Source organism: Micromys minutus (assembly GCF_963924665.1).
Source record: "Micromys minutus genome assembly, chromosome: 11".
Classification (NCBI taxonomy): Eukaryota; Metazoa; Chordata; class Mammalia; order Rodentia; family Muridae; genus Micromys; species Micromys minutus.
This window is the reverse complement of record NC_137980.1, coordinates 42,117,287-42,138,520: the sequence shown is the minus strand read 5'-3', so window position 1 is coordinate 42,138,520 and position 21,234 is coordinate 42,117,287. Positions and strand designations below refer to the sequence as shown.

Below are 21,234 nucleotides of genomic sequence, written 5' to 3'. Positions count from 1 at the left end.
AGGCAGGTGGCTGAAGAGTTCAGGGAGGGGGTGGAGGCAAGGAAGCCTGAACACCTCCGCCATGCCAATCTCTCCGGAAGGAAAGATACTTCGAATGCCTGGAACAGCAAGCTCCCGGGAGCCCATAGGAATATTTCTGTGGGTCCCATTTTAGTGAGTGTCTGCATATTTATTATGGAAAACATCAAAAGTGTTTAATTTAGTGACTTCTGAATTTTCCCTGCACACTTGAGCTTTTGCCAACAGTGAGGATGACTGCTTCAGATATTAGTGGCTCTTGGTCCTCCGAGATCCTAGGGCAGAGGCCTCAGGATCAAGGGACTTGTCAGGAGGCACCAAGTGATGCTGGAACTTTCCTTGGCATCAAATCAATGTTGCTCTAACCTTTTTGGGTTTTTAAGTGTGGTGTGTAAAAAGTATATCTTATGCCCTAACTCACTGCATGTGCATGAACACACACACACACCCTCACATCCAGGCTGAACTCAGGTCCTCCTTACTTACCATGATCAGTAATGACACTTTACGTAGTCGTGCAAACAGTTCTATGTGTCTGAGCTCAGTTGTGAGTCTACGTGAAGTTGAAGGTGAATCAGCAGAGTTGGGGGTGTGTGGGGGGTGCTGACTCACATGATCAGAGTCACGTGACCCTTGGTTTCAGATTCAGATGCCCTCCGCTTTGGAGCTTGTAGACAGGGTGTGGAAGGAAGATGGCCTTGCCTACCTCATGGTCCTATAGCAAGAATGAAATGAGATCCCATGTCTAAGCCATTCCCACTAGGCCTGGCCTGCTATAAAGTCCTAAGGGAATGCTTACTGCAGTTCCCCTGGTGGCTGTCTCTTAGCTTGTAGTGTCATGGCTGAGACAGACTGCAGGGCTGGCCCTCAGTTATCCACTCTCCAGCCTCTGACTCTTCACCATTGTCGACGCGGAGATGATGTCATCTCACATGTGCACGTGGGGGAAGTTTCTGAGTCTGAAAAGGGAGGAGGCTGCCAGGGTCCAGACTGAGGTGAGAGAGTCGGAGAGAGGCCCAGAGCCGGCAGACTTGAAGAGTAGCTGGATGAATGGCTGCATCCTGCCCCATCCAGATTTCATCTGGGCTGTTTGAGGATATGGAATAGTGTTGTTTGAAATGATGAGGCACAAAAAAATACCCCCAGATCCACCCAGGTCAATTCTGCCACAGGCAAAGCTCTCCTGCTGAGCCTGTCACCTTCCACTGTCACCGTGGTGGCTGAACACCAGGTGTCCAGGAATATAGGACATTTGTGCCTGGATCTCAGGGTGAGAAGAATGTTCCTTGGATGTGCTGGATTCAGCCTGACCTGAGCCTGACCAATTAGAATTGGAGAAGGAGGAATAGGACGGTGATGTCATCCGATGATATCCGGGCTGGGGAGATGGCTCAGGCTGTAAAGTGTTCACTGCACAAGAGTAGGACCTGAACTTAACCCAGAATCTCTGTAAAAACCCTGGGCATTGTTTCTGCTGCATTTGATCCCAGCACTGGACACATGGAAACAGGAGGCCAGTGGGAAACCCTGACTCAAAAACTAAATCTGAGAAAGGAGAAATGAGGTTGTTCTCGGGTCTCTATAAGTGTACACACTCGTACCTGCACAAAAATAAGGGGAGAGGGAGGAGCAAAGGGGAAAAGAGGAAAGAGCAGGTATTGGGAGGAGAGGAAGAGTAGGAAGAGAAAGGACAGAGAAGGAAGAAGAGGAGGAGAAAGGGGGAGGAGAAAGAAAGAATGGGAGATGGAGAGAAGGAAGTGTTGGAACTAGCCTGCACCTTCATCCTGTAGCTCTTGGTTACCTACTATAGTCATGTGACCTCCCTGGAGTATACTTTCTGCCTCTGTGGCCTCTGTCTCCCCAATCGGTGCAGAATGCAGGTCGTGGACACCACATGATGTTCCTAGATGCTCTGTGTGCCTTCCATGCCTGTCTTCCTGCAGGGCAGCCGTACCCAGAGCCCACAAGAAGAGCATTTCAGTGCCTTGCCTCTGAGAAACTTCTTCGGTGGAGAAAGTCCCCAGCAACAACTCTCTGCAAGCCTCCTCTCTTCTCCAGGAGCCACAGTCTGTGCTGAGCGTGGCCTCAGTAGCTAAACCTCCCTGTGTTTCTTTCTCTCTCCAGGTATCGCCAAATCAGCCGCTCTGAGTGTGCCTCAGCTCTTTGCGAAGTGAGTACTCTGGCCACACCCCCTTTTATCTACTTATTATGTCTTCAGAAGGTAGAGGCTGGGATGGGGGTGATCTGGAACTGAGTTGCCAAATACGAATGCCAGCATGGAGAACTCTAGATGGCCTGGCACAGATTGCCTGACTGCCTGAACCTCAGTTTCCCCATCCAGGAAAGGGGACCATTGAATGACCAGTCCTACAAAGTAAGGACCTGTTGCTTAGAGTGGGCTCTCTGTGCTCTCTGCCTGCCCTTTTCTTCCTTCTGGAGTTTGCTCTTTTTCTATTCTTTCCTTTTCCTGTTTAGGCTCCTCCCTCTTCCCCCATTCTCCTTCCCTGCCTCCATCTCCCCTTCTTCTTCTCTTCCTGATGTCTCCTTCCTTCCACCATTGCCCTGTTCCCACTCACTCCATCTGTCCCTTGTGTTGGGATTCTCTAAACCCCACCCCACGGTTACCTGGCACTATAAAAGAGGCTGCTTACCACCTCCTCCTCCTCCTCCTCCTCCTCCTCCTCCTCCTCCTCCTCCTCCTCCTCCTCCTTCTTCTTCTCTCTCTCTCTCTCTCTCTCTCTCTCTCTCTCTCTCTCTCTCTTACCCTCTTGCCCTCTTGTTCTCTTGCTTTCTTGCTTTCTTGGTCTCTCCCTCTCTTTCTCCTCTCTTACCCCCATTCCCTCCCCCCACCTCCACATTCTCATGGCCAACCTCTACTTCTCTCCTCTCCCCCCCCCCGCCCTCTTTCTGCTCCTACTCCCCTCTCTATGCCCTAAATAAACTATTCTGTACTATACCTTCCTGTGGCTGGTCCCTCAGGAGGAAGGGATTTCCAGCATGGGTTCACCAAAGGCATCCCCCTTACCCCTAGGCCTCACCGCACCTCCATGGAGCGTATCCCCCCACTCTCTTCATCTTTTCCCTACCATTGGTGCTGAAACCCGGTACATCTCTTTTCTTTCACCTTGGTCTTTTCTTCAGCTCCACATTCACCTGAGACTCCTCAGTCCCAAAGCCCATATGAGCCCAAGGATGAGAGAGGAGAGGACAGAGGCCTGTCTCAGAAGGGCTCCCAGTCTACTGAGGAGACAGAACCCTCAGTTAGACCTGGCTAGATGGTGCCCTCCCAGGCTTCCAGAAGTCTCCCCTTCTGAGTGCCACAGAGGAGCCCTAGTGAGGGCATTGGCCCAGGCTGCTTCTGTCTTGGGGAAGACATAGCAGTGGCAGTTGCTGAGAGAGGTGTGATGTGTGTCTGTGAGGTAGGGTTGTAAGGTTTGTGGGATGTGTCCGGTGTGGGTGTGCATATATGAATGCAGGCGCATTAGTGTGGAGGTCAGAGGTCATCATTAGCTGTCTCCTTGTCACTCTCTATCTTATTTTTCGAGACAGAGTCTCTCATTGAGCTTAGAGCACAGAGGTTGAGCCACGCAGGCTGCTAGTGAGTTCATATCTCAACTTCTCCCAGGCTGGAACTACAAGTGTAGTTCATGGTGTCTGGCTTTGTCCATGGGTCCTGGGAATCAGGACTCTGGTCCTTGTTACTTTGCCCCATGAACCACTTTCCCGGTCCACATTTCTCTAGGTTTTTAACTTGAGCCCCAGTTCAATCCAAGTCTCTTCAGTGGGCTCTGATGGGACACTGGAGTGACAGGCTTGGAGTCCCACTTTGAGTGTTGCTATGGAAACATAGGACGTGACCCAGGAACACTATCAAATAAGGGCCTCAGGCATCCACAGAGCTGGAACAGAGGCTGGTGAAACACATTCTAGACCCCATCCTGGTGTCTCCAGGCGTAAGTTCCTCAAAGGAACCCTATATGGCTAGAATGGAACCTTCTGGAAAGATGATCACATCTGTTTGTGGTCTTGTACCCTTTGGCATTCTATTCACATCTGCCCTGAAGATTCGGACCAGGGAAAATCCAGAGGGTTTCATATCAGCCTAAAAGATACACTTGAAGTAGACCGACTTCAGCTGATACAAGGAGGCCAGCCCCAGCTCTGTGCTCCCAGACATGTTTGCAGAGACCCGAGCTAAGAGGGTAAACACAGAGGGTCCTGTTCAGCTTGGCTGTGGATCTAGAGGGTCTGGCAGAGTGAAGGCATTCAGTACGTGGCCTCCAGATCCCCCACATCCACAAGCATTTAGCGGGTTAATGAGTGTTCCTCAACCTGTGCTCCTGAAGACGAAAACTAAAAACCTCCCAATGTCACCAGAACCACTGGGCCACTTCACTGGACCAGAACCTGGCTTTCCAGGGGGAGGGAAGTGCCATGGTGGGCGTGGTTCAAACAGAGTGTGACAGTCTAGTGACAACCATACAGAGTCCAGATGACAGTGCAGATGCAGACCTGGTCTCTTACATCAGTAACTCCAGTGCTGGGGGAGGGGGTGGAATCAAGAAGGTCCCTGGAGATCATTGGCCAACCAGGCCAGCCAAACAAGAGAACTCTGAGTTTAAGAGAGACACTCAAAATTAAGTCTTAAAAACTAAGGCGGGGAGTGACAATGGAAAATACCAGGTGTCTACTTGTCACCTTCATGTGTGTGCAGACATATATGCACACCTGCACACAGGTGTATCTGCAAAGATGGATAGTCAGGCTGGCCACAGTAATGGACAAACCTGGAGATCTCCACAACAAAGGCTTTATGTTTCCCCTGTGAAGCTGATAGAACTCTCTAGAAGGCTTCCCTGCACTGGCTAATGGGGATCCAGCATCTCTGGGTTATAGCTTTGCTATTTGATGACTTCTCCATGGCTGCCCAAAGAGTGGGAAAGGAGGGCCAGCCACAGGCCGTGGCTTACAATGCATCCTGTTAGCTGGAGCCCTGACCCGAAGCAAAGTCTGGCTGCACTGAGGATGGCAAACACAGCTTCTTGGTTCCCGGGGAAAACAACAAGATGAAATGTGATGAGCTAGAATGGTGCCTTTGCTCGGGGAAGGATAATACCTAAGGGAAAATGGTAGCAATCCCAAGATCCAGGGGAAGAGATGCTGGGCTGAACTGGGAGACTTAACCATCTCTCCTCCCCCTCCCCCCAGGAATCACCCACGTGCCCCTCCTGGTCAGTCCTCCACAGCCATGGCGGCCTATGGTCAGACACAGTACAGCACAGGCATCCAGCAAGCACCAGCCTATACGGCATACCCACCTCCGGCGCAGGCCTATGGAATCCCCCCTTACAGTGAGTACCAAGCGAGCCCTTTCTTGCAACCCCTGGCAGCCCCAATGTGGTGATGCCTTCATGCCTCCGTGCAGGATGATGCGTGTACCAGGATTGATTTTGGCATGGGAGTAAAGGGGAGAGAACACAGCTGAAGCGTGGCATAGATTCTTCCTGCCTGTCAGGAGGCCTCTTTCAATTTCAAGAATCAGAACCCTAACCCATGCTGGGTTGAGAAAAATGAGAGGTTAGTGACTCAGGTACTGTCACATCTGGAGATGAATCTGGCATCAGGTAAGGCTGGAGCCAGGTGCTCCAGAGCCATCATGGGGGTCTGATGCGATGCTGCGGGCTCGATGCGCAAGCCTGGCAACCTGAGTGTGATGACTGGCAGCCATTAAGGGTAGAAGAATAATAACCCGATTCTACAAGCCACCCTCTGACTGTCTCGTGTGCACACATACACGCGCCATCTACAGTGAGCTCGTGGGACGCTTGATTCGTTTGTGTGCGCTTTCTCCTGAGTGGCCTTCGAGTAGTGACACAGACAGTACCTGTCATCTCTGGCCGAGGGTTTCTGCGCCTCCCAAAGGATCACGTGTCGGTCCTCAGTGCCAACCCGGGACACCTGACAGTGCTTAGCACAAGGGTGGGAGATGGGACGAGGGATCTGAGAAGGCTATGGATCTGCATAGGGAGAGACAGCTCTTTTAAAGTCAGGTACAGTGGGAGACACTGGGGCTGGGGGGGTCCTCAGCACCTCAGAACTGGAAAGTGTTATCTCACTGGCTTCAGGCCAGGGGCCTAGATACTCGGATGATATCAGAAAGCCCCTCTCCTTCCTGTGTGTGGGCTTCAGTGTCTGCACGTTCTTACACTGCACTGGCAGCCCTAGCCCTGAGAACCCCTAAGCTGCAAACCTCACAAACGGGGAGACGCTCCTGCCTGGTACATCTCCCCAAAGTCCCAGGGCTCCCTCTGACTAGACTTCACCCCGTTCCTGACCCAGACTCCAGAGAGATGGAACGCTCTAGTTGACAACCGAGAGCCACATGTCCCTGCACAGCCAGGGGCCGGGCCCTTCTCATTCGGAACAACTAGTCTAATGTAAAGAAGGGGAGATACTCGGAGAAGGGGCAGCTGGCCGCCGAATCCACGCCTCCATGACACTTCTGTGTACACAAATGTGTATGAGACACTAGTTATCTCCAGTGCTCAGGGGCTAGGGCTGGAGCGGTAGCTCAGTGGGCAGAGGGCTCACCCAGCATGCAGAGCATCCTAGGTTCTACCGCAGCACTGCATGAACCAAGCATGGCGCTTGGGAAGTGAAGGAAGGGGGATCAGAAGTTCTAGATAGTTCTTGCTGCGTAGAGAATATAAGGGAAAGCCTGGGATGCATGAAACCATCTCTCTCTCTCTCTCTCTCTCTCTCTCTCTCTCTCTCTCTCTCTCTCTCTCTCCTCTCTCTCTCTCTCTCTCTCTCTCTCTCTCACACACACACACACACACACACACACACACAGAGAGAGAGAGAGAGAGAGAGAGAGAGAGAGAGAGAGAGAGGGAGAGAACACTCGTACATAAGCTGACTTTAGCCCTCCAGTGACTTCTGGTTTAGAGAACACTGTTTTGACCCAGTGGCCCTTCGGCAGATGGCAGGGAAGGGTTCTAACCATCTGATTTTGTTGCTTCTGTGTCCTTTCTAGGTATCAAGACAGAAGACAGTTTGAATCATTCCCCCAGCCAGAGTGGGTTCCTGAGCTACGGACCGAGTTTCAGCACCGCGCCTGCTGGACAGAGCCCCTACACCTACCCAGTGCACAGTGAGTGTGGTGCCCAGCCCTCCCTGCCACTGTCTGGGACACCCCAGGGCAGAAGTCCATCCTTCCATTCACCCATTCCTCGAACTTCCAGAGCGCTTACTGTTTGCCTAGCTCCATCTTAAGCAATGGCCAAAATTCAAGTTTTGCCTGGGGATGGGGGGTCCCATGGACCTGCCAGTGACAGAGAGCACACCCACCAGCAGATGACCAGGTAGTATGCCAGAAGCAGCATGATTGACAAACAGCTGAGAGGCCAGGGGACAGGTGGAACAGAGTATGACCCTGAGGATGAGGTGACGCTAACTAGGTGCACACTCAGGAAGGCCGTCTCAAGCAGAGGGAATGGACCATACAAATGCCGAGCGGCAGAAATATGCCATTGTGTTTAAGGAACAGAAAAGACTGGGGGAGTCCCTCGGAAGACATCCTCGGGGAGAGTAAGAAACTGAGGTCCATGCGGCCATGTTGATTTGCATTCTGAGTGTGATTGATCAAGTAAATCCTTCAATGAGACTCAGAACGTCCACGCAGGAAAGCAGACTATGGTCCCAGGTCAGAGGTGCTCCTATAACCCCCACATGACTGGGAATGGATCTGCTGGGCTCCCGGGCCTCACCTCTCCCTCTCGGCCCCTCCCAGGGCTCCTGCTCTGCTTGATTCCCAGGTGGTACTTAGGGCCAATGCACAGAGCAGGGGATCATGGCAGTGGCCCTGGGGACCTTCTACTCTGCTCCTTTTCCTCCGTATAAGCCATCAGGGCTAAAAAGTAACCCCAGGAAAAACACGATAATGATTTGGGGGTTCTCAAGGGGGAGCATGCTCTTATTTAAAGCGGCTACTGGGACGTGCAGCCACTTTATCTTCTGTGTCTTCAGAGTCTGTGGAGAAGGTGGGTGCTGAGCAGTCACAGGCAGAAAGTGGGATCCCACCAGAAGCCATGTCTCAGCACCCAGTGGCTGCCCAGACAGGGTACACACAGCCATTATCACTCTCTGGAGATTTGAGGCAGTAATTGCACCCACCTCACAGAAGAAGAAACTGAGGGGTCAAGAGAATGACCAGTTTGGCCAGTGTCAGGACAGGAACATTAGAATTTACCTCAAGTTCAGTAGGAACTAGTATGCCTCCTTGGGGTAGTGCCCCAGCCCTCAGCCTCCACCCCAAACCCTTGACCTTTACTACATCTTCTTCCTCCTCTGCTTCTAATTTTGTCCTGCCAGGGACCTTTCTGAGTTCCCCTGGAGGGTGGCAGCTGCTGGATCCATCCCTGAAAGCCGATGAAGAAGGGGATCATTCTTGGCAATAAAGGCTCTCTGAGTCTGTGAACTTGCTTGCATTGGGGCCAACCCTTAGCTTTCCAGATAGAAACCAGGCTTGTTGACGAGGACTTCGGTGACTCACGGGGCTGGCCAGGACACTGTCCGTCCTCACCCCAGCTGTGTATTATGGGGCTTACCCTCACATTCATTCACTCTATTACTGAACCCTGCATTGAGCCTGGCAGGAGGCAGCAGTGAACAAGGGGACCCTCGGGGAGAGCTGGACAGAAGTCCACACAGGGAAACAGTTACAGATCATGGCCAAGACTGCGAAGGAGACACTCTGTGTGTCATGATGGGTGTGTGTGTATGTGTGTGTGTGTGTGTGTGTGTGTGTGTGTATGTGTGTGTGTGTGTGTGTACAGATATAATTGCCCCATGACAAAGGGCATTGCCTCCCCGCCTCTATTAGGCAGAGAACCCAGGGCACTTTATGACAGTTGAGTAACTCGAGCAAAGTCATGTGACCCAAGCAATGCTATGTGGCCTGGAATTCTCCAGCCCTAGTACATAGCCCACAACATCCTGTCCCATTTCGAAAGTGGCTCTTGGCAGGAGAGAAGAGCCTCGGGCTCGGACCCCCCACCCTACCTCAATCCCCATGAGCTCTTCACAAATCAAATGCCTTTCCTGCTCATTTCTCACCAACCATGGGAATGGCGCATGCAATTTTCTCATGGTCCTCATGGCCACCATGTGTGACTTGGGCTGGACTTCCCGCTACCTTGCTCTGAGCCAGACCCTGATGGGAGGGCCAGGCCTCTTCATTTTCAAACACAAACACACAGGGCTCACACCTGGGCCCATGTGCCTGCCCTGAGTTGTTCCAGAGAAGGGATAAACTCTCAAATGGTCTGTGTATTTCAGACAGTTATGGAGTTCAATTCTGTGGAGAAAGAACGGTGCAAGGGAAAGACTGAAAGGGCTGAGCAGGGCCTGAGGATGTCAGTGAGCTAACAGCCTTGCATCATCCTGTCATGGAAACCATCCCCCACCCTACAGATTGATTAGCAGACATTGCAACAGTGTGGCAAGCACTGAGTAAGCCAACCTCTCCCCTTCATCTCCATGCTCCTCCTTTCTCATACCCAGCAAGTGCACTCTCCTTGATGGAGGCCATTCTGACGGATTTGAAACCAAATAGAGTCAGACACACCAGGAGAGGGCACTGGATCCCATTACAGATGGTTGTGAGCCACCATGTGGTTGCTGGGATTTGAACTCGGGACCTCTGGAAGAACAGCCAATGCCCTCAACCACTGAGCCATCTCTCCAGCCCCGCGTCTTTGTTCTCATCAGGTTTGTATGTTTTAACCCACTTATTGCTTGCTGGAATGTAATTCATTCACCATAAGCTTTACCCTCCGAGAGTGTTTGGTCCAGGGTGTTCACATGGCTGCGCAACCTTCACAACTGTTTATAGCATCCCCAAAACACACCCTGGACTTCTGAGGGCTGTGGCTCAGTGTTAGAGCACTTGACCATCACACATGAGGTCTGAGGTTCAATTTCTGGTATAGGAGAAAAAGAAAGAAGGAAAAACACTCCTCCCTCTAGTAGATTCTTTTAGTAATCACAGGAATAAAAAAATCCAGAAGTCTCTCTTTCACATTAATTTTGGGTGGTTAACTATTCAAAGACCTATAGACATTTTTCCCATCCTGATCCTATACCCACTCAGCTTCCAGACCTCAGACCTCTTGTAGAGTTCCTGAGAACCCACACAGAACCTCTCATGCAGACATAAGTACTATAAACCGTTCGTTAGATCTTGTTACCATGACAGCGGCCATAAGGAACTGCATCCTCCCGATGATGGAGTTCCTTTGCTCTAGAGCCTCTCTGTGTTGCAGACTTGCTGTGTGCTTATGTGCACTGGAGTTTCTCTGCGTTGCAGACCTGCTGTGTGCTCATGTGCATTGGAGTCTCTCTGTGTTGCAGACTTGCTGTGTGCTCATGTGCACTGGAGTCTCTGCATTGCAGACTTGCTGTGTGCTCATGTGTACTAGAGCTTCTCTGCTGCTGTGTGCTCATGCGCATTGGAGTCTCTCTGTGTTGCAGACTTGCTGTGTGCTCATGTGCATTGGAGTCTCTCTGTGTTGCAGACCTGCTGTGTGCTCATGTGCATTGGAGCCTCTCTGTGTTGCAGACCTGCTGTCTGCTCATGTGCACTGGAGTCTCTCTGCGTTGCAGACCTGCTGTGTGCTCATGTGCATTGGAGCCTCTCTGTGTTGCAGACCTGCTGTGTGCTCATGTGCATTGGAGCCTCTCTGTGTTGCAGACCTGCTGTGTGCTCATGTGCACTGGAGCCTCTCTGTGTTGCAGACCTGCTGTGTGCTCATGTGCACTGGAGTCTCTCTGTGTTGCAGACCTGCTGTGTGCTCATGTGCACTGGAACCTCTCTGTGTTGCAGACCTGCTGTGTGCTCATGTGCATTGGAGTCTCTCTGTGTTGCAGACCTGCTGTGTGCTCATGTGCACTGGAGCCTCTCTGTGTTGCAGACCTGCTGTGCGCTCATGTGCACTGGAGCCTCTCTGCGTTGCAGACCTGCTGTGCGCTCATGTGCATTGGAGCCTCTCTGCGTTGCAGACCTGCTGTGTGCTCATGTGCATTGGAGCCTCTCTGTGTTGCAGACCTGTTTTGTGCTCATGTGCACTGGAGCCTCTCTGTGTTGCAGACCTGCTGTGTGCTCATGTGCACTGGAGTCTCTCTGTGTTGCAGACCTGCTGTGTGCTCATGTGCATTGGAGTCTCTCTGTGTTGCAGACTTGCTGTGTGCTCATGTGCATTGGAGTCTCTCTGTGTTGCAGACCTGCTGTGTGCTCATGTGCACTGGAGCCTCTCTGTGTTGCAGACCTGCTGTGTGCTCATGTGCACTGGAGCCTCTCTGTGTTGCAGACCTGCTGTGTGCTCATGTGCACTGGAGTCTCTCTGTGTTGCAGACCTGCTGTGTGCTCATGTGCATTGGAGTCTCTCTGTGTTGCAGACTTGCTGTGTGCTCATGTGCACTGGAGTCTCTCTGTGTTGCAGACCTGCTGTGTGCTCATGTGCCATTGCACAGCTCCCTACTTGACTCTGTGCCCCCAGTTTGCTGTGCTCCCTCAGTCTATGGGTTCACAGTTTTTAGTTGGTACTTCTTTCTGAGCTGGGGATCGGGATGGCTCCGTTGATCCAGTGACTGGCTTATGCATGAAGGCCTGAGTTCGATCCCCACCTCCAGAACCTACATTAAAATACAGCACAGAGGAGGCAGAGACAAGTAGATTCTTCGACCAGCCAGCCTAGCCTACAGGGTGAGCTCAAATTTTTTCTCCAGCAGAGACCTTGACTCAAAAAGAGGTAGAACTTGTGACTGAGGAGTGCTCCCTAAGATACAAGAAGCCATGGGCTCCCTCCTCAACTTGACACAACCTGGCATAGAGCCTCACATCTGTAATCCTTGCATTTGAGAGATGGAGGCAGGAGGATCAGAAGTTCAAGGTCAGCCTGAGCCGCGTAGCAAGTTTGAGACCAGCATTTTTGCTCCACTGAGGCCAACATTTCAAAGCGTTCTACCCACTGCTTGTGAACGGTCGTGCTTTCTCAGGTGGGGTAATCGGGAGTCCTGCTCAAGGAAAGCTCAGGAAACTGTTTCTTCCTCTTCCCCTGGGTAGTCTCCTCACACCCATGGGCATCCCCTAAAAGTAAGCTCTGGGGAGAGAGTATCTGTAGACAATCCCCCAAGCTCTCAGCCCAGCCCTTACACGCTGACCTTCTACCCTGTACATGCGAGCCACAATGCCTCCTGCAGGCACGACTTCACCCTGGTGCCCATCGTGAAGAGGGCACTGTGTACTTGCCACTGGTTTCAGGTCTAACTGGGATCACTGCCATGATTGCCTAATACCCAACAGCTGGGAAATGGCGTTTTCAATTTCTGCCAGCCAGAACGATACATGCCCCCTGAGCATTAGTCATGCCCACTGGGAAGTGTCGTTTGTCATTGCAGGTATGGAGCTGTTACGTGCACTCTGGGCCCTTCCTCTCCCTTGTCTGGCCTTACTCAATGTTTTGAGGAACCTTATTCTTACCAACCTTTGAGCCTTATCTCTTGACCTTGTCCCAATGCACACTCGACACTGTCCTATACCAATCAAAATGTTTGTACCAGTGTGTGTGTGTGTGTGTGTGTGTGTGTGTGTGTGTGTGTACTTGTTGTGAATGTGCACATGTCAGAGTACAGGAGACTTGTTCACATGTAGGCCTGAGTAGATACCAGAGGTCAGCCTTGAGTGTCTTCCTGTCTTGCTCCCTGCCTTGCTTTTTGGGACAGAATCTTTCACCAAATATGGAACTTGCCAGTTTGGACGATCTAGCTGGCCAGCAGGCCCCATGGATCTTCCTGTCTCCACTAGCAGTGTTACCACTACAGGCAAACTCTCAGCCTTTTTTTATTGATGCTAAGATCGAACTCAGGCCTTCGTACTTGCAAGAACGTGCTTACCTGACTGGGCCATATCCCCAACCCAGCAGCCATGTCTAAGTGCAGGCTGCCCTTGTTTTGTTCCTTGTTGACAGCTGGTTTTAGTGATGTCTTGAGAAGCTCTTGGGAAGTTAGACAGGGATGCACTAGGGTGGCCTTCCTGCCCTATCTTGTAATCTGGCTCCATATTTTCTGAAGAACCACAAGACCTTGGAGCAGAAATGAAAGAAGCCAATCACAAGCCAAATGGTAGCCAGGGTACAGTGTGGACAGGTGCAGTGTGGGCAGGTGCAATGTGGACAGGTGCAGTGTGGGCAGGTGCAATGTGGACAGGTGAGGTACGGGCAGGTGCGGTGTGGGTAGCTGCAGTGGGGATATTTGCAATGTGGGCAGGTACAGTGTAGACAGGTACAATGTGGGCAGCTGCAGTAAGAACATGCACAATGTGGGCAGGTGCAGTATGGATAGGTGCAGTGTGGGCAGCTGCAGTGAGAACAGGTGCAGTGTGGGCAGCTGCAGTGAGAACAGGTGCAGTGTGGACATGTACATTGTGGGCTGGTGCAATGTGGGCAACTGCAGTGGAGACATGTGCAATGTGGGCAGGTGCAGTGTGGGCAGCTGCAGTTGGGACAGGTGCAGTGGGGTCAGGTGCAGTGTGGGTAGGTGAAATGTGAACAGGTGCAGTGTGGGCAGGTACAGTGCAGGCAAATGGGAAAGCCTGTCCTTGTGAACCTTAAAGGCCTCATAAGCCAGAGTTGGATCCAGTGTGTCCTCCCTATCCTAGCCAAGTAGAGTAGGTTCTGTTTCACCTTGGTGGTGGCAGTGGTAGGCTGCCCTGGCCCAGCCAGTTCTGAGCAGGTGAAGTCAGCCTGGTCTACCCTGGTCAGGCAGGTCAGGAGCCAGTCTTGGCAGCTGAGCCATGCTGGCCTGAGGTCAGGTTTCCTGGTGTGAATCAGCAGCTCTGCACACCGCAACGCTCTGAGGTTCCAACATGTGTCTCTTTCTGGCCCCAGCCCCGCCTCCCCCTGGTGGTCACCTTCACAGGTTAGCCAGCTCTCTGTCCTGTACCTGGCTAGTGTCTTCCATTTTTAGAACACAAGGAGGTCAAACGGCTGGGTTCTCTCTGATTATATTTGTAATTTGATTGGTGGCAATCCCCCAAAGCCACCAAGTGAAGGGGGGAAAGACAGAAATGGGATGAAAGGTTCTCCTAGGGAACAGGAGCAGGCTCAGTTAACAACTCATGAATCGACACTGCCCCACTACAGTGGACACACCAAGGCTGTCAGACACTTGAGATGTGGCCAGAGTGGTTTTCATCCGTTTAATCTTGGTGAATTATGGTGTCAGCATTGCTACTTAGGCAAGCCAACTCTGAGAGATCTCATTTAAGGGCCTTAAATTCATGATGCCCCTGCCTTGGCCTCCCAAACAGCTAGAATTATAATCCTGTAACACCAAACCCAACTGCTGTTGCCACCACTTCCTTCTCCTCCTCCTCCCCCTCCTCCTTCTCCTCCCCCTCCTCCTTCTCCTCCCCCTCCTCCTTCTCCTCCCCCTCCTCCTTCTCCTCCCCCTCTTCCTTCTCCTCCCCCTCCTCCTTCTCCTCCTCCTCCTCCTTCTCCTCTTCCTCCTCCTCCACCTCTTTCTTCTCTTGCTGTCTGTTCTCTACCTCCTCCACCTCCTCCTCTTCCTCCTCTTCCTTCTCTTCCTCCACCTCATCTTCTGCCTCCTCCTCCTCCACCTCCTTTTCTTCTCCATCTTTTGTATATATGTCTTTGTGCCTATCACATCATAGCATGCATGTGGAAGTCCATGACCAACCTCTAATTTTAGCCTTATCCCTCGCCTTATTGGAGACACAATGCATTGTTGTGAACCACTGTATACAATGGACCTAGCCCATGATCGAAAGCTCTTGTCTATGCCTCCTATCCCTGTGGGTTCCAGGATCTGAACTCCTTGTTCAGGTTGCACTTTCCCTACCATACCCTCCCGAGGCACAAACACACCCAACGTTTAAGAAAAGCCAGCTCTCAACCAGCAGATGCTGGGGGGTGTAAGCAGGTCATTGTCCATACCGTGGACTGAGGTGTCCTCCCATACTTGTGTGTGGAAGGGCTTGTCCTAAGGGGAGATATCAAGCTGGAGCTGTGGGGATGGGACCAGTGGGTGTCCTTTCAAGAAGAGATGCCATGCTCTCTGACCACCGCAATGTCCTATGTGGAATAGCTGGATGAGGACGTATAAAGATGGTGACAGTCATCAGTCTCACATAGTCAGCAGAGTGTCCTCACGAGGCCCCCTGGCTCCCTAATCTCAGCCTCCCCAAAGACCAGCCTGCAGCAAGAAGCCACTCCATCTGTGGTTTCTCATTGCGGCAGCCTGACTCACCAAGATGGAAGGTTCCCTAGCCAGGCCCCAACAAGGGGAAGAGCAGAGCACAGTTTCTGTTACTCTGTGGAAGACAGATACCATATCCATCTTCTGGCATTTTTAGAGGTTCCTAAGGTAAATGGTAGAACTGAGGCTCACTATACCACTGAGAGTCTGCTGATTATGCAGAAAGCCTATAGAGACAGGGTTCTGTGGCCTTGTGGCATCATTGTCCCTGTGGTGGAGACGGAATCCCTCTCAATGCTGGGTACTGAAAACAGAAAAGTCCAGGTCACGGGTGCCAGTGGAGAGCCAACTGTTAACCTGAACTAGATATGGGTAGCTCTTGTCCCTGCCCCACCCAATGCCCCCTTCTTGTAGCAAACATTTTAGAAAGTCCTTTGTAACCTGGAAGATGAATTCATATGCCATTTAACCAGTTTATGTAATCTGTGTGTATGTGTGAGCATGCGTGTAGAGGCCAGAGGTCAGCCTCTGGCATCCTTCCTTGGTAGCTGTCCACGGTGGGATTTCTGGTTTTGTTGTATTCTGTTCTGTTTTGTTGTTTGACATAGGGGCTCTCACTGGCCTGAGGCTCACTGGCTTCGGTAGACTTGCTGGCCAGCAAGCCCCAGGGATCTTCCTGTCTCTACTCCTCAATGTGGGGGTTACAAGAACATGCCACCCATCCAGCATTTTAGTGGGTTCTGTGATTGAACGGAGGTCCTCAGGCTTGTGTGTAGGAGGGACTTTGCCCACTGAGCCATCTCTTCAGCCCCTGCCTATGCATAATTTTAAGTCAAACAAAACGCTCTTAGTATAATTCTTTTAAGGGAGGTAATTTAGAAGCTACACTTTTGAACCTGTGGATAGCACATCCAGTACTCTACGAAACAGTCCCCTGCGTTTTCCGCCATGCGGAGGTGTAAAGCTTGGTAGCAACCCAGACTCCTGGGTAACATGGCTGTCACCAGCAGCTTGACAGGATCGGTTACTTTCATGAAGCTGTGATCACACCTGACAGGAATAATTAAGGAAGGGGATATTTGCTTTGGCTCACAGTTAGAGTTCATCGTGGGGGAAACATGCAGGAGGCACCTGTGTTCGTGGCAGTGGGTGTGTGGTGGCCACTGTTCACAACACGGAAGGCCACAAAGCAGAAAGCCAGGCGAGAGCTAGGTTCCCCAGATGACCTGTCCCTCCCTCCAGCTAGACCCTACCTAAGGTTCTGCAGCCTCCCCAAATAGCATTAGATGAAAGTACCTCCTGACTGCTCCTGCAGGGGCAGCTGCAGAAGAGAGAGGGGTGTGGTGCAGGAGAACCATCCATCATTCATTCATCAAACGCCCCCCCACCCCCGGCGAGCGCTGCGGCAGCAGATACGGTACAGCGCTGAGCCTGTATCCTAGGCTGTATAGACTTCGTATCCCAGGAGGGAGGCATTGATCTTTTGTTCAGTCACTCAGTGCCACAGGCTGGGTGGCTTCAACTACAGAAGCTTGCTAGCTCGAGGTCAGAAGTCTGGAAGGGCTGCACATCTGATGACTGCTAAGGCTCTTCCAGGTTAGGTCAGCCACCTCTGCGCAGCCAGTCACATAGCCTTTCCTCTGTGCAGACCTGGAGAAAGATCTCATTCTTATAAGAACATAGGTTATGGCCTATGACACTTGTGTCCCTTCCTAGAGTCCCCCTCTCCAAGTACAGTCACCCTAGAGAGGTGAGCCTCAATATACAAACCAGGGATACAGGGTTCAGAGCACAACAGTAGGGAAGCCAGCAAGTGACAGGAGGGAAGCATGTGTGCTCCAGGGAGCACAACCCTGGGAGGAAGGAGAACCCAAGTAGTTCTTGAGTACAACACATCACAGGGAGTCCAGAGGCTGAGAGAGCAGGGAGCAGGGTCCAGGAGGACTGGAGGGTAGTTGAGGCCAGGCCTAGCAGAACCTGCTGGGCAGCTGGTTTGGATTGTGACCCCTAGATCTCAAAAAGTCATCAGAGTGTAAGACAGAGGAGGTGACTCAGTTTGTACTTCAGAGACCAGGTGACCAGTGTGGAGTGTGGAATGAGAAGACAGTGGGAGGTCAATTTATTTGCATTTTGGCATTTTGTGTGGGGTGGGCATGTGTGTATGTGTGTGTTGCATGTGTGTGTGTGGTGTGTGGTATGTGTGTGTATGTGTAAGTGTATGGTGTGTGTTTTATGTGTGTGTAGAATGTCTAGTGTGTTTTGTGTGTATGTGTGTTATGTATGTGGTATGCATAGTGTGTGTGGTATGTGTTATGTGTGGTGTGTGTAGTATGTGGTGTGTATATGTGTTATGTGTGGTGTATGTGTGTGGTGGGTTGGTGTGTGCATTGTGTGTGTGTGTGTGGTGTGTATGTGTTATGTGTGTGTGTGTGTGTGTGTGGCATGTGTGTAGTTGAGTGATGTATGTTTGTGTCATGTGTTGTGTGTTGACTAGTGTGTATATAGTATGTATGTGTGGTGTGGTGTGTGTGTGAGTATGTGTGTGTGTGTGTGTGTGTGTGTGTGTGTGTGTGGTGTACAGTGCTAAAAGAGGCCAGAAGAGGACATTGGATTCCCTGGAGCTGGCGTTAGAGGTAGTTGTGAACTACCTGCTATGGATGCTGGCAACCCAACTGCCGTCCTCTGCAAGGGCAGCGTGTCCTCTCAACTGCTGGGCCATCTCTCCAGCCTACTCGGTAGCATCAGACATTTTGATGAAATAAGAGCTGAACCTGGACTAAGTTCTGTACCTAGAGTCTGTTGAAAGGTGACAGAAAAGTCCCTTTCCTGCCCATAGTAATCCAGGGAGTGGAGGAATGGGAGGAACCCGTGGGAGCCACAGGTTCTGCTGTAGTGAGTCCTTTCAGAACAAGCAAGGAGCTTGGGACATTGCAGACAACCGTCTGCTGAGGAATCCAATGGGATCCCTAAGGTACAGCCCCAGGAATTGAAGACACAGCCTTAGTCAGCCTAGGGAACTGTTGCTGACAAACAGACAGACAGACAGCAGGCTATAAATTGCCTCTCCACTCTGAAATTGCTCACAGTCAAGACTGAAGCCAGGATGTGGGATACACAATGAACCCTTGGAACAAATCGATTTTATTTACTGCTGAGAGCTCAGGCTGTGACCGGGAACCAGAGCCAGCTGACCCTAGACAGAGCGTCTCACCCTACACTGAGAACCACAGGGAGTCCCCCATCTCAAAGTACCACGTTCTATGTGATGACCTCATTCTACCCACCTCGATCTGTCTAGCTTTTCGTACTGCTTGGAGTTGCTCAGATACTTATTTTAAATTGTGTGTTAGTGTGAACCTTTCTAGAACTTTCTCTGTATACTTATTCGGGGTGTGTGTGTGTGTGTGTGTGTGTGTGTGTGTGTGTGTGTGTGTGTGGTGTGTAAAGTTCTGTTTGTTTTTAAACATGCTGTCTTGCTAAATGTGTCGTTTTTATCTTCACCGTTCGATAGCATGTGTTGGAGGCCATCTGTGGACTGTTTTCAGACACCATCTTGGTGTCTGGTCTGGCTTCTTGGTACTGAGCAGAGAGAGCTAAATGATATGGCACCCCAGTCCTGTTGCCTGCTGGCACACAGCTTTGGGCAGATCCCACCTCTCAGACTGAATGGTCTTCTCTGGGGAACTGGTCAGCTGCAGCCTCTGCTGTAGGCTGGGTGCAGGTCATTCGGACTGGGGCTGAGCCCAGCCCTGGGATGAAGTCTGTGCTTGGTCAGCAGAAGCTGCTATTGTCAATGTTGGTATAACTCCCCCCTACTACCTCACCCATGGCTTCCCGCTGATGTGACAGCTTCAACCACACCAACAATTTTTTTCTTAGTTCCTCTGACGCCCACAGTCTTTGTTTTTCTGTTCCAGAACTTTCTACTCTGCTGAAATTTGGGTTGGTTCAATAACCTTCTGCCTGGTCCTGTAACCCCCACATGTGTGTCTGTGTGTATTCATGCATATGTGAGTTCATGTATACACACATGGATTTGTACACGTGTGTGTATGAGTTGTGTGTGTGTGTGTATGTGTGTGTCCTTCTGTGGCACCCAGAGAGCCTTCCCAGCCACGCCTCTGCTGTTCCCATGAACTCCAGCCGCTGGGTTTGACTGTTCAGAAAGGCCACAGAGCCCTACAGATGCAGCCAGGGTCACTGTTGCATATCTGAGTCCACACCCACTGCTTTCCTGGCCTTGGGACACACCCCTGTGACCATGACTGGCACAGGGGTGAAAAAAAGCCCAGAGGGGAGCCCCACCTCGGCGCCAGCAGAGGGGCCTGTCCTCCGGTCCCAGATGCTAGGAATTTGCTTTGCTGAGGCTGCAGCTGCTCAGTCTCCGTGTCAGGCGACCAGCCAGTGTCGCTAAGCTAAGCCCTTCGAGTTGCAGTGCTGAATGTTGGGAAAGATGGGCAGGGATCCAGGAAGTGGGATCCAGATACTGGTACCTGCCCTACATAGAACAGATCAAGAGAACATACATATTCCTGCTTAGAAGTGCTGGAATGTCAGTGTGCAAAATGGGGACACTGGACCATGAGTGTGTGTGTGTGTGTGTGTGTGTGCGCGCGCGCGCATGCACATGTGTCTACATATTTTGTAATCTTCCCTTGCCTCTACTCCTTCTTTAAGGACAGTAGTCGGTACCACATGAAACTTCTACAAACAAGAAAGAAGTCTGAAGCTATGAGATCCCTGAAGCCTTACATAGTACCTGGTGTCACTCAGTGAGCACCGGCCAGGAGCCTGAGGAACTCTGTAGTTTCCGGTTCTTTGTGTGAGTTCCCTATGGCAGTGTCTGAGGACTCTGGGGGTACTTAGAATCCTCTGGGACAAGGAGCAGGTGCAGAGGCCTCCTAAAGACAGCAGGGCCCAACACTGCCCTTCTAGAAGGACCACTGCAGTCTCCCAGAACAGGTATCAGCAAACCCTAAAGGTCCCACTAGGAAACATCTCAGGCCTTGGAAGTCTCTGAGGTAGCTCACCTCTGCCTGAACCACACAGAAACAAGGCCTGGCTATATGCCAAAAAATGTTAATTATACAAACAGGCGCCAAACCTGAGTGTGCCAGCTCCCAATACCAACACTACGTTAACTAGGTCTGGAGAGCAGCCGTGGTCGCCTCCAATGCCATCCCCACCCCTGATTTATAACAAATAAGCCAGGGGCAAGAGTACCTTCCCGGCTTCTCACGTGTCAGTGTAGCAATAAGGTCAGAGTGGAAGTGGCCAGGCCACGCCAGGCCAGAGTATTCAAGGTCCAGAATGAGAACCTCAAGAATGTCCTTGCTGCAGTCTGACAGTGTTCAAACCAGGGGACATTCCGTTAGTAGATATCTACGAGGTCTGCAAATGAACAAAGGCCCCTGCCAGCCCCCAGTGGGAATAAAGCAGGAGAAATAAATGCATATATTTTATGTAAGAACCGCAGAAATTCGGGGAATGCTTCTTACCATAGCTCACCATGCCCTGTCCTAACCAATTCCTGGGGATGTTTGTTACTGCAGCTCACCATGCCCTGTCCTAACCAATTCCTGGGGATGTTACTGTAGCTAATTCTCCCCTGTCCTAACTGATTCCTGGGGATGTTTGTTACTGTAGCTAACTCTCCCCTGTCCTAACCCATTCCTGGGGACCTTTGTTACCTCAGCTCACTGTCACTGCCTGAGTGATCCATTTGCATGGAAGGTGAAAAGCGACAATTAGACAGCACTAGTTCCCATGGTGAGCTGATCTCTGTGTCGTCTCTTCCGATCTTTCTGACTCAGTTGGAACGTGAGTCTAGAAATCCCTTCTAGGAGCTAGTATGTCTTCAACATCTTTTAAATCCCTGCAAATATCTATTTTTAACAAAGCATTGACAACCCCACCCCACCCCAGCCCCCCGTATAGGGT

The 21,234-nt window shown here is 51.3% G+C and overlaps 1 protein-coding gene across 3 annotated transcripts in view; it reads left to right on the top strand.

The window, feature by feature from the left end:
- The window catches only part of EYA2 (EYA transcriptional coactivator and phosphatase 2), a 164,259-nt gene that overhangs the window by 72,857 nt on the left and 70,168 nt on the right, over nt 1–21,234 (top strand). For all 3 annotated transcript variants that reach the window (XM_080924721.1, XM_080924719.1, XM_080924720.1), the window contains 3 exons: nt 2,143–2,188; nt 5,227–5,369; nt 7,055–7,171. In XM_080924721.1, coding sequence (XP_080780847.1) covers nt 2,143–2,188; nt 5,227–5,369; nt 7,055–7,171 — 306 coding nt within the window. The remainder of the gene's footprint in view (nt 1–2,142; nt 2,189–5,226; nt 5,370–7,054; nt 7,172–21,234) is intronic.